The sequence below is a fragment of the Pholcus phalangioides genome, unplaced genomic scaffold (assembly GCF_987345545.1).
Source record: "Pholcus phalangioides strain wild (caught in Gottingen) unplaced genomic scaffold, Ppha-v1.0 ptg000018l_1, whole genome shotgun sequence".
Taxonomy (NCBI): domain Eukaryota; kingdom Metazoa; phylum Arthropoda; class Arachnida; order Araneae; family Pholcidae; genus Pholcus; species Pholcus phalangioides.
Genome location: NW_028301611.1, coordinates 11,042,164 through 11,056,240, shown reverse-complemented (window position 1 = coordinate 11,056,240; position 14,077 = coordinate 11,042,164). Strand labels below are relative to the sequence as shown.

The following is a 14,077-nucleotide window of genomic DNA, read 5'->3' as shown; positions in this document are numbered from 1 at the left end:
GAATATGCAACAAGTTATTTTAAAGTAATTACGAATGCAACAACGATTTTTCAGCAACAAATAAATTATCAATAAATTTAAAAGTAACTCAATACTGCAATGATATATGTAAGTAATCGAATACGCGAATGGTTTTAAGCGCAACTCTGATTGCAGCAATGAACTTCGAGACGATCTCGGTACAACAATGCGTTTCCATGTTGCTTTCTTTTCAGCAACAGACGATTCCAAAATGGCTCAATTTCCGAAAACAAGAAGCAGATACTGTATAGTCTTAACGCAACGATGAATCGTGAATGAATACTGAATGCAACGATGAATCGTGAATCAGCACTGAATGCAACGATGAATCGTGAATCAACACTGAATGCAACGATGAATCGGGAATAAACACTGAATGCAACGATGAATCGGGAATCAACACTGAATGCAACGATGAATCGGGAATCAACACTGAATGCTGTATTAAATGTGGGGATAATATTTTTGAGAGAGACACCAATAGATTATTTTCAGTCTTTAATTTTATAATTGGAAGCACATTGAGACAATGGAAACACCAGATGCAACAATTGATATCAAACAATATCAAATACGACAATAATCTCTTCAAATTTTCTCTGAATGCTATAGATAATTTAAAAAAATTAATATATTAGCCTATTATAATTAAAATACAAATAAAATATATCGAATACATCTAATCAAAAAATATCGAATTCTCTGGAAAATCCATTGTTGTATTCACATTGTTCAAAAATCTCCCTTCTATTCCTTAAAAAATGTTAATGAATCAATGTTTATCAATATTTCATTAATACAGGGTGGGCAAAAAGTTCGTAGACACTTTTAAAATTTCATAAAAAAACCGGAAAATAACAAAATTAAAAAACGGTTTGCAGGGTTAGCATCGCTATGTCACGGGATTCTTTTGACAGGGAAGAAACAATAACTAAAAAACAGCCGATAGGTGGCGCTGACGTACTCAAAGAAAATATACTCAAATAACGAACAGAATGCCTCAAAATCGTTTATTACAGTGGTATGTGTTCCTCATGACCACCACCACTACAGGGGATAACACATTGCAAGAGAGTCACAAATCCAGCAACGGCAGATTGCAGCAAGTCCACGTACACTGTTTACAACGGTGACCTGGTTGCGGATTAGGAGCGCAAGTTCTTATAACCGTCTCATTTGCATATTTCCACTAAGTCGCTCGTACCGGCGCCACCTATCGGATGTCTTTTTCGTTATTTTTTTCCTATCTTAAAAGAATTCCCGTGACCTCTTTTAGCGATGCTAACCGTGCAAACCGTTATTTCGGTTTTTATTCATTTTTAAAGTTTCTACGGAATTTTAGCCCACCCTGTACTCTTATATTTCTGTATTCACCCGAAACTTTTTCCTTTTTTTGATCATACATCGCCTAAAAAAACCTCCTTTGTACCATTACATTTCATGTAACATAAAACCATTCTTACATTTACAACAATCCGTGAAACTAATATTCCGCATTACATAAGCATTTCATCAACTCAATCAAAAGTTCTTCAACCCAAAGAAACAGTTACAAAATTACACAAAAAAATTACATTAAAAATACGAAATCAATAAAATATGTAATTTTATTGAAAAAAAGTCTGATTTCACATGATATCATCCAACTCACCTATTACAATCATCATTACAGATCATTACCCATTTATATACGGAGATCATTTGGTTACATAATCGGACAAATTCGAGGAAAATGCAATGCAATAAATGCAAATACATCTTCCTCGTCGAGTGTAGAGAGAATACAATACGGACTCTCTCCTAATAATTTACACTTAAATATTTTTTTAACCTCTTGCTATGCCGAGTCATTGTATCGAGATAACATATGCCTCTTGGATGTAATACTCAAAAATGCAAAAAAAATTTAAAAATTTTCAAAAGAAAATATCTCTAATTTATCTTTTGGATATTCTCCCAAAAAAAAGGGGGAAGAAAATGCGCGCGGTATTTTTATGGTAAATGGCTCCATTTTGTAGTATTTGGCGGTTTTTTCTTGTTTCTATGGAAGGAAAAGTTGCACAATTCCCATATTTTCGTGCGTTATTTATAGAACTTGTAACAAAAGATGGCTCTTTCTTGCATTTAAACTGAAGGGAAATATATGCGTATATATATATATATGCCGCATATGTTTTGTTTCACTTCTGCTTAGAGGACGGAATCGTACATTTGGCGTATTATTATTATTTTTTTACATACATTTGAAAAATTTGAATAAAAATGGAAAAAGGACCAATTCGAAAAAGAACGTTTCACGCGTGGTTTGGAACGTGATTCCGGGCCGGCTTCTTAAACTCGAATATATATGGAGTCGTTGTGTTATGATATCACGGATATATTACCCCAAGAATGCATGATGGATATTATAATAGGACCTTGAATTAGAGAGTTGTCAGGAATGTACGTCTAGCACAGCCTTTTTGTTTCTTCAAGATTCTTGTCTTGAAGAGTCGAATGGAAGGTCATATTGTTTTGCGGAGTCGACACCAGATCGCGATCGGTTGGAGTCACGGTGAGGACAATATCGATGCTGATTGGGTTTGGTATTTTTGTGTAAGGGGATGTAATTAGTTTGTTTTTTTTTCCGATTGAAGATCAATTGTTTGATCGTTGCCATGTCGGATTTACCATCTTGTTGGAGTTCGGACTTCAAGAAGAAGTTGGACCAGCGGCGTAAAGCTATCACTAATCTGTAAGTATTAATCATTCGTTTTTTTGTTTGTTGGACTTATCGGGTGTGGAGATGGATCTTTAGCGTTTGGATACCTCGGATTTATTTCTTGTTATATGTTTGATTCCGGGCCGGCTTCTTACAGATACACTCAGTTATATTTGGAGTTGTTGCGTTGTGATACCGTAGATATATTACCTCAAGAATGTATGATGGATATCATAATAGCATCTTGAATTATAGAGAATTGTCAGGAATGTACATGCAGCAACTTTTTCTTTTTTGGAGATTTTCGTCTTGAAGAGTCGAATGGAAGGTCGTTTATTTGTGGAATCGACACCGGATTGGCATCAGTTCTAGTCTCGGTGAAGAAAATATCGATGCAGATTTTGTGTTTCGTAAGGAAATGCTAAATTTTGCGAATTAGTTTCTTCCTTTGAAAATTGTTTGATCGTTGCCATGTCAGACTTACCATCTTGCTGGAGCCCGGACTTCAAGAAACGTCTGGACCAGCGGCGTAAAGCTATCACTAATCTGTAAGTATTGTCATTAGCTTTTATTTGTTGAATTCATGGAGTGTGGAGATGATCTTTAGAGATTTTGTTTGAATATATCGAATTTATTTGTTGTTGTGCGTTTGATGATTCCGGGCCGGCTTCTTGCAGATACACTTGGATATATGGATACGTTGTGTTATGATGTTTTAAGAGAGGGATATATTACCCCGAGAAGGTATAATGGGATAGTACCTCGAATTAGAGAATTGTCAGGAATGTACGTCTAGCAGCTTCTGTTTTTTAAAGATTGTCTCGTAGAGTCGGATGTAAGGTCATATATATTACTTGTGTGGTCAGCAATAGATTGGGATCGGTTGGTGTCACGGTTAAGACAATATCGATGCAGATTGGGTTTGGTTTTTCGCAGAGATGTGGGGTTTTTTTTTTGTGGGATTTGATTTTTCGCTTTGATTATTAGTTTTTTTTTCCTTTTAAGATTAATTGTCTTATCGTTGCCATGTTGTATTTACCATCTTGTTGGAGCCTGGAAATGTTTGGAGCAGGCGTACAGCAATCACTACTTTGTAAATATTGGTCATCAGAGTTTCAGTTTGATGAATTCATTGTTGTAAGATGGAAACCTTTGGAGCTTTTATTTTTTTGAAGCTATTTGCTGACTTATGTTTGGATTTTTTTTCGGTTATTTGGTTACTTGAATGTTCTTCGCTGATTCAATCTGCTTTGAATTAAATTTTCTCCCGTTAGCAATTGTTTTTAAAATTTCTACCCCAAAAATTATTTTTATACCTAATTATTTTACTTATATTCGAAGTAGCAAAAATACTGTAATTATCCAAAAATCTACAGTGGAACCTCCCCTAACGGACACTCCCCATTAACAGACACCTCCCCTTAACGGACAATTTTCTGATCCGCGGTTCCGTGGAATAGGGCTCTGATGTATTTCGCTGCCCTTTAGCGAACACTCCCGATAGCAGACAGTAAAATCCGGCGAGCTGTATTTTTTTTCCCAAACTCTAATTTATTAACAATAATCTCGGTCATAAACCGAGAATATATCATATTCAACTAAGATTACGTTTAATCCCAAGCTTACTTTGGTAAATACGATAACTCGTCAATTAATTACTTATCAACTGAACATGACTATGGTCCAGGATGGTGAACTCGAATGGTAATATATTGGTTTTGTTTGTTGGTGCATGCGAGGAAACCCAAAACAATATAAGACTGATAATGTCAGTATGAATGTTCATATCTTCTACAACATTTAATCTAATTTAATTCTTATTGCAAAATATTTGTAGTGTGCGTCTCACGTACGGGTAAAAGTATACATTTTTACATTATACATTTTTATATACATTACACATTTTTTTCGTGTATTTATCACTTTCCAACTTTATTTGGTAATTATGCATAATCACCGGGAAAAGTGGCAAATGCAGTGAAATTTGATCAATCTTTCTTTATCGAGACGATCGGTGATTATGCATAACCACCGGTGAATCACTATTACACACACACACACACATACAACATTTTTAACATTAAAATGCATAGGAACCGATGGCGATCGAAGATAAACGTCGTATAGATGAGAGAGTCGTATAAACGACTTTCTAATGTATATCGTACTTCCCCATTGGTGGACATTCCCCGTTATGCCCGTTATCGAGCGGTTCTACTGTAATTGTTATTTATTGTGAAATTGAATGATGACAGAACAAAAATGAAAATTTTTGAGCCAGTGAAATTTTGCCAACATTTTGGTCGTTCAATCATTTTTGTCGCATCACGGTCATTTTCTGCACACGAGGGCTAATTAGACCGTGACCTACAATTTAATGCCGAATCCGAACGGCAGGCTCTTTTTTTTCACACTCGTCGAGAGGTTGGTGCGCTAACCCCTCGATAGGGGGGGCTCCGTGCGGTAGCAATCTTTTTCTGTGGCCATGTCGCTGTTTCCGTTGTACCCTTGTGTCAGGAAAGTTTCAGACAAGGACGAACCTGGTATTGAATTCGCGACGCCTCTAAACATCGTTTGGTACTTCAGGCGAGTATCTTATCGACCTGGGCTACCGCGCGCACCCAAATTTTACCAACACAGGAATAAGTTGCCAAAACATAGTGATATTTTATACTTAGTTATCTCGATAAATATTTCATTTAAATATATGAAATTTTTTTGCAACTCACTTTTCAGAGCGTGGTCTACATTTCAACGTTTCAGAAATAATGAATTTCATAATAATGAAAGTTTTTTTATGTATACGACTCCTTATGCATAAAAATTTTGAGAAAAAGGTAATTGAATGGCATCTGAAACTTTTACTTTTTTGTAATTGAGAGCATGCCTTTATAAAGCCAACAGTTGCAGTGCAAACAATTTGGGACATCCTGTATATAGCTAGCTATGCATCTTGTTACCGTTAATCGTTGGATTCGAAGTACCGAGCAATTAAGCTCTCATCTTCTCCGCCATTAGTTCTCTATCAAGTGGGGGAAATTGGATTCATCTAATGGCGAGGCAACAACATACATTGAAGCAATCACTGTGAAATATGAACTCCCTTGGGATGAAAACAGTTTTGAAATTCATTTAATTTTCCTAGACGTTCAAATGGCTACCGTATGTGGATTAGATCGGATGTAGATTTCAATCCGTGCGATACATCTTTTTTAAGGGCCACTTGAACGACATTGTGCATCAGAAAGGAAAACAAAAAATCACAGGATCGGCAACAAACCCGGTTGGAAGAGATCGCCGGCAAAAGTTAACGTCAATGCTCAAAACAGAAGCGAGGGCCAACGCTTTCCTACCCTGTTAATTACGGTACTTTCCGATCGTTGTACTGCCCATTTTACTGAATTAGTTACAAAATTATATTTCCCATTATTATCATTAGTGTTTTTGTATTTATCTCTCGGCTTGCTTCGTTCAACCATTTAAACGTTTAAAGTAAGAAATTTTACATTTGTTTATGAGGTAACTTCCACTGATAATGTTTTCAGCGCGGATCCATTTCAGTTCAATCACGTACGTTAACTTCTATAGGGTTGATTGGAAGCCAACTTTCGACGCAGGTATAATTTCAATTATCTTTTGATAATTGAAAATCTTTCGATTTGAGTTAAGTGTAGCTTTTATATGGCTTGGAGTTTGTTATTACCAATACTGCTGCAACATGAAAACATGGGTAGCAAATATAAAAACAAAATCCTAGTATACAATAATTGCCGTTGTTATTATTATTATTTTGAAATGCTGATATGTCAAAAGACATTAACATTACTTACCAACTATTTCTTGGATTTAATCCGTTTCTTAGATTATGTTTATACCACACGCACATACCTGTGACACTAAAACAACTCCATGAACGAGCGATCACTCATTTAAAACAGGAAAATCAACAACTGAAATGTAAAAAAAGTCACTTCAATTCAGCACGTTACGTGTGCTGATGTCATCTGCTAGAAAAAGTGTTACAGCAGTGACGTCATGCAGCCACTGCCCACTCAGCCAAGGTGGTAAACGTCACTTCAAAGGGATGAAACATCCCTTACCATATAGCCCTGGATTTCTCACGTTCATGTCACGTGTGCGTCTTTGGTATTTGAACAAATAATTGTTTTCCAATGTGTGTAGCCATTCCGATAACAGGACCAGTAACTGATCCATAGAAGGTTACCATACAACATGTATATTACGGAACATCACCGCAATGTTGGCTGTCTCGATTTTTTTTTTTAAATATGTCACGTTTCTTCCTGCATTTCCAACAAAGCATACTTAACCCTTACAGCGGCAATCCCGAGATATCTCGGGTTCTTATAACTCTCTCGAAACGGCAACCCTGAGCTCAATATACCATTTTAAGGTTTTCTACTCCTGATGACATGTTTACCTTCTCCTCCCTGTCCTATCAATCAACCGCCAGTGGGCAGAGTCAACAATTGATGCGTTTAAAAAGAAGTACGATAAACATAATTAGGATTTATTGAGAAGCTATCCATTTTTAGACGAAGACAACCATAATATTTTTCGTGGGCAATGTATTATATATTTCATTACTAGTTCTTTTTCTTTCGAGATATGTGATTTTATATTGGGTCGCTGGGTGCTGGCCACCCAAATTGCAACACCAAGAAACACAAGAGATATCGCAACAATATTTATTTTGTAGATAACATGTTGACCAAGCATCAAATGATTAAATTTATAGACTTCTGTGAAGTGTGGTTCCTGCCAAAATCAGTAGCCAGAGTAGCCGCCATTGTTGGAGATCACCGCTGCCACACGCCTCGGCATTGATTCAAAGAGACTTTGGATGTGTTCTTGGGGTACAGCAGACCAAGCAGCTTCCACGCGTTGCCAAAGTTGATCTGGTGTGGCAGCTGGGGATGTAATCTGGGTCAATCGTTGAGCAACCATGGACCACATGTTTTCTATCGGCGAAAGATCCGGAGAGCGAGCTGGCCAGCGAAGCAATTCAATCTGGCGATTGACGAAGGACCTTTGGACAACGCGTGCCACGTGTGGTCGCACATTATCCTGTTGAAATATGGCTGTGGGCAAGCCCTGAAGGTAAGGAAGGACAACTGGCTCCAACACCTCAGACATGTAGCGCTGGCTTTTTAAAGTACCGGCAATGCGTACTAGAGGAGTGCGAGAGTGATATCCAATACCGCCCCATACCATAATACCCGGTGCAGGACCAGTGTGGCGGTGCATAACGCAGCTGTTCAGCATCCTCTCTCCACGGTGTCTCCAGACTCGAATCCGACCATCGTGGTGTTGCAGACAGAAGCGTGACTCGTCAGTAAAGACAATTTCATTCCATTGTGCCGTCCACATCCTTCTTTCATCGCACCATTGGCGGCGGAGACGTCTGTGGTTCTGCGTCAAGGGTAGACGAAGCAATGGACGTCTTGCGGACAGACCACTCTGCTGTAAACGGAGTCGAATGGTACGCGCAGACACTGGATGATGCGGTACAGACTGAATGTGCTGTGCTATGGTTCGTGATGTGGCTGAGCGATCCGTCACTGCCATACGCACAATACGCCTGTCATCACGTGAAGTGGTGCACTGAGGTGGATGCGATCGAACACGTCGGTCCGTCGTACCCTCCTGCATCCAACGATCACATATCCGCATTACAGTTGTTTGGTTTCGTCCAACACGACTACCGATTTCCCTGAAAGATAATCCACAATCTCGGTAGGCCACTATCCTTCCTCTGTCGAACTCGGATACTTGATCAAAAGATGATCGCTGTTTTCTACGAGGCATAATTGATCGTTTTTTTGAAAAAACCACAAGAAAAACACAATTGCCGTACTTCAAATCGTCGAAATCTCCAAGCCTTAAATAGCGCTTTGAAGTGGCGCCACAGGCGCGCGTGATGTGCGTCCGCGCTGAAATTCTAATCATTTGCATATCTCACCTCTGCTAATGCATGTTGTAAATTTCATATTATTTGCATGCTTCCTTCAGGGTGTTGCATTTACGGTGGCCAGCAGTGTATTTGAGATCCATGTTTTTTATGGACATCTTTTTTTCAGCCACCTCTGTAAGCAATTGCCTGTTGTGGAGTTTGTACATCAAAGAGGTGCATGATCGCACTCAACAATCTCCCTCCCCATAGGGAAACCACAAACAAACACATAAATACATTAGAAGCAACATGTGTGTTCACTTTTCCCTCGCTATGAATTCTACGGCGCACTTGTGTACTGAAGTACGTACAAGTAGCGCAACACAATCACAATTTTCTCTCGTCACCTGAGACAGACAAATCATAGTTAAGACGTCTCATGGAGATGACGGTGAGTGATCCAAACTATAATATTGATTATTACGTGACCTCTTCTGTATAAATCATAGTAATTGAGTGAGAGTGCCTTTGTTCGATTATATTCTATATTGAGTTTAGCAAAATGCACTACGATTAGTGATTACCACGAATGAATAAAGTTAACTTGTGATTCTCTAAGTGGAAGTGAAGTATCATTATTTTCGCAATGTCCTTTTCATAATTTCCGTGTATCATATGATGACGCACGTAAAAGCTTGGGAAAATATCGTCCCTTCGACATAGCTAACAAACGACACCAATGTCGTGTATTTTCGTTGTGAACTGCTCGAGACATACCGGAAAAACAATTTGTTACGAATCAGGGGCAGCGGGCCTGGTGACCAGACAAGAAGAGGTATTGGAACCGGAGTGATATAATTGGGTGCACCTTTGTCATGTGCATCTGGCGATACTATTGCTTTTGACTTGCGTTAGTCACTTCCTGAGGTATGAGCGTTTAAAAAATTTCGTGACGCAAATTTTTGCGAATGCTCCCAGTGTCTTCAGGAGATTTAAAAGATGTCAGAAAAATTGAAAAAAATCTGATGAAAATTGCACAATATTTTTTTTTTTCACTTTTTTGTTAAACTTGATTTTCTTGAAGGTGCATCATCATGTGGACAATATCGTTTTCTTTGGAAATTTAATTTCATACCGTTTTGTGGACATGAGAATTTCCCTATCTTTGTAACCTAGCGACAGCAATTTGAAGAATCTGTCGTTATCGGAATTGTTATCGGTTTTATGATCATCATATATGGCATTCATTCTCTCGTAAAAAAAAAATTGCGAAACCTTTTTACCATGAAATGAAACTAATTTGTGCCGAATCACGTTCAATTTTGCGTGGGAAAAGGAAGGGAGGGGACCTTCGGTTGTGCATGAAATTCTTGAAGCGAACAAAACTTCTTTCTTACCTCAACCGTTTTTTTCTCATCAAAAATGCTACACTAATCTAAGCAAATCCATACTGTGGAGCATTGCAGGTAATAATGATTGCCAATTGTTTTTGAGCTAAAATTAAATGTCATCAGACTTTGCTTGGTCAAATGATCTTTAATATTGGTTTGCCATGTCCGGGGAACACATAACAGAATGTGAAAAAAATTTCACTTTGGGGGTCATTCAAGTATTACGTCAGCATCGATGGGGGGGGGAGGGGGAGTTCCGATTTGCTGACTTTTGATGACAAGGGGGGAGGGGGGTTTGGAGTATTCTTACGTCATCAACCACCCTTTTTAAAAATATGAAATATTCTTAATGGCATTTCTCTTTAATTAGAATGAGAAGAAAACATTTCCTACGGAGCAAAAACTACGTATTTATATAGCTATGGTAACACCATCAATATTCCTAGCAGAATGTTTAAAGATTCACTAGTTATTTTGACATTTAACCCTTACAACGGCAATGATGATATATCTCGCTTAACGTGAAGCTTTGTATTTCGGCAATTATTTAGAGTGTGAATCTCACGCTCTTAAAACCCTCTTATTTCGGTACTCCAAATACGTTTGTAACGATAGTTTCCCACAAACTTGTCAGATCAACTGCCAGTGGGCGGAGTCAGCTTTTGTTCAAAGTTTGATAACATAAGGAGAAGAAACGATCTTTTTTTCCACCCCTTTTCGAGGTAGTATAGAAATATGCGTGCAGTACAAAAATAATGGAAAAACATAGTTTTTTGCTTCCTTAGTTGTTGTTTTTTTAAAGTGTTCTTTGAGTTGGGAAAGAGAAGCGTTAACACAACTGCTGGAATAGGAATGAAAAGTATTATTTTCTGTTTTTTAGTATACAGGGTGTTTCAAAATAGCATCGCCAAAATAAAAGGGTAATTCAAACATACGTAATACGACGGGCCAAACTGAAACTTCCCACGAAGCCCGCCGGCCACCAAACCCATCTACTTTAGTGTCATCTAAATAGAAGGGGTCAATAAGAAATCGAGTTAAACATGGAAAGATTTACTACTTATTTTGAAATTATTTCTTTTATTAATTATCAATTTTTATTAGTTCTGAAATATTTTTTCGCTTATTCTGAAAAACGTTTTTGATCAATTACTGATTAAATTAATTTATTCTGAGATTGATTTCAATCTGAAATCACTTTAAATTATTCTTAATTATTTATTTCGGTAATTCCGAAAAATTATTTTTCTTCTCGATATGCAGAGTGTTTCAAAAAGAATCATCCGATTTAAAAAATCGTAACTATTCAGCTTTTGACCCGTTTTGATCGGATAATGTGTAGGTAGAAAGAGGGAAATCTCGAGTTTCACGCAGTTGCCGATAGGTAGCGCTTACGCTCGCTCTTCCTTTGGCCACCACTTCAGTGTTTGTCAAGATGGCGACTGCGGAACAGAAAACGTTTTGTGTTCTAAGCTTCGTGAAGTGCGGGTTCGCAACAACTGCTCATCGTGCTTTTCGTCGACAATACCCTAGTGTTGAACTTCCTATCGCTCAGAGCATTAGGCGATGGTATGAACAATTCCGGGACAGGGGTTGTCTGTGTAAAGGGAAATCCCGCTGGCCGTCCAGACGAAAACGTGGAGTGATCCGACAGAGTTTCGCACGTACTCCCCAGAAATCCACTCGCAGTGGATGAGACATGCTCGCAAACCTTTGGGATGAATTTGGCTACCGTATAGACATATGCCATGCATCCCAAGGTGGACATATTGAGCAACTTTAATTTGGTTTGTAAAAAAACTTTATGAGTAGCCATGTAATATAAAATTAATCTTAAGTGTCTATGTTCAATATTTTTCGCAATATACTCATTTCAAATCAGGTGATTCTTTTTAAAACACCCTGTAGAATTCGTAATTTTTTCTTGGTTATTTTCCGTTAAGCGACTTAAAGCTATATTACCCAGGGTCGATACTATATCGTACACCCAATAATTACATACGTGATTCCTTGTATAAAAAACTAATGCAGAAAAGTGTTTTCCGTTTTAGGATAGGACAAATATTACTGGAGTTACAGTGTTTTGAAATTTTGTGACGTGTTAGTTTTTTAACGGACAGTTACGCTCCCAACCTACAGCACCAATAGAAGACACCACCTGATCTATAGGTGGCGTTGTCCAAACACCAAACAAAAAAAACTCCCCGTGCAGCGGTTTGCCGCTAAAAGAAAATGAAATATTCAAGACCGTTATGTAAAAGCCAAGTTCAGTTATTTTCTTTCACGATTCTTACTTTTTCCTCTAAGTGTAGAGTAATGTTAACCTTGTTATTACGTGTTACCTTCGTCCCACTATATTGGCAAATTTATCACCAGATATGTAGAATATTAGCCAAATGAGATCAATTGGAAATATTGTTTTCCCAAAATCAACACTTTTTTGCCAAAAAATGTGGTAATTTTTTTCCTTATACGCATTCAAAATCGAGTGATTCTCTTTGAAACACCCTGTATATTGAAATCATTTCTTTCGGTAGTTATGCAATTATTCTCGTATTGATTGTAAAATAATTTCTATAAGAAATTACGAAGTTATTTTTCTCATTAATTTATTAGTTATTTTTTCCACTAATTTTGAAATTATTTGTTTCAAAAATTCAAAAATTATTTCTTTCAGTAATTCTGAATTTTCATCAATTCTGGAATCAATTATTTCTTTCATTTATTACGAAATTAATTCTTCCATTAATTTTATAATTAATCGTTTTTCAATGTTTTCAACCATTTATTATAATTACCATTTTTCTGAAAATCATCGGAGGGCCACAAAAAAAGTACTCCGAGGGCCAAATGTGGCCCAGGGGCCATGCGTTGAAGACTCCTGGTTTAAACAGTTGATAAAGCTATAAAAGAAAAGACAGTAAAGTCCAATCAGATCAAGAAAATAGCCTGCATTTCTTAATCATGATCTAAAGAAACTGATAAAATTACTTTTCGCCATTTCTCAGCTTGATTCGAAAAAAATTTCCAATTCAAACATGTTGTTTACATGTTGTTTCAGAAAAAGATGGATAATATATGAAAAATAGATTCGATCAATCACTAGAAATAACACGACAACTGGTGCTAGTTCAGGTCAATAAGTACCTGAAACTATGTTTCTAGATATTATAAAAGTATTTGATAATGTTGATCATGAAATAAACACTTTCCGAATTTCATTACCCTGGCATTAGCATTAGTTGTCAGATTATATACAGGGTGGGGCAAAAAGTCCGTAGAAATTTTAGAGATGAATAAAAACCTGAAAAATAACCGAAATAAAATAATAACCCGACGGCAGGGTTAGCATCGCTAGGTCAAGGGAATTTTTTTAGACAGGAAAAATAAATAACTAAAAAAACAGCCGATAGGTGGTGCTGGTACGAGCGACTACGGTGGAAATATGCAAATGAGACGGTTATAAAAACTTGCGCTCCTAATCCACAACCTTTTCACCGTTGTAAACCGTGTATGTGGACCTGCTGCACTCGCCGTTGCTAGATCTATGACTCGCCTGCAATGTGTTATCCCCTGTGATGGTGGTCATGTGGAACACATACTGCTGTAATAAAGATTTGGAGGCATTATGTTCGTTATTTTCGTATCTTTTCTTTCACTTGTGTACGTCAGCGCCACCTATCGGCTGTTTTGAGGTTTTTTCCCCTGTTTCAGGGGCCGTTCAAGTATTACGTCATCATTGATGGGGGGAGGGGGTTTCCGATTTGCTGACTTTTGATGGCAGGGGGGGTTGGATAATGCTTTATGAAAATATGAGTTAGGATTCAGAGGGGCAGAGCTGATGACGAAATTTTGCTGACAAGGGAGGAGGGGGGTCAATAATGGCTAGAAATATGCGTACGTAATACTTGAACGGCCTCAAAAAAATTCCCGTGACCTAGCTATGCTAACCCTGCAAACCGTTTTTATTTCGGCTATTTTTCCGGGGGGGGGGTTCAATTTTTGAAGTTTCTACGGACTTTTTGCACACCCTGTACGTAAGACCATTAC

General features: G+C 37.6%; 1 protein-coding gene across 8 annotated transcripts in view; it reads left to right on the top strand.

Moving 5' to 3' along the window:
- The window catches only part of LOC149071729 (potassium voltage-gated channel protein Shaker-like), a 432,235-nt gene that overhangs the window by 289,427 nt on the left and 128,731 nt on the right, over positions 1-14,077 (top strand). The window contains exon 1 of one of the 8 annotated variants that reach the window (XM_089248040.1): positions 2,436-2,755. The exons of the other annotated variants lie outside the window; for them this stretch is intronic. Within the exon in view, the coding sequence (XP_089104166.1) occupies positions 2,679-2,755 (77 nt within the window). The 5' untranslated portion in view covers positions 2,436-2,678. Of the gene's footprint in view, positions 1-2,435; positions 2,756-14,077 lie in introns of those variants that run through there. 8 annotated transcript variants of the gene reach the window in all.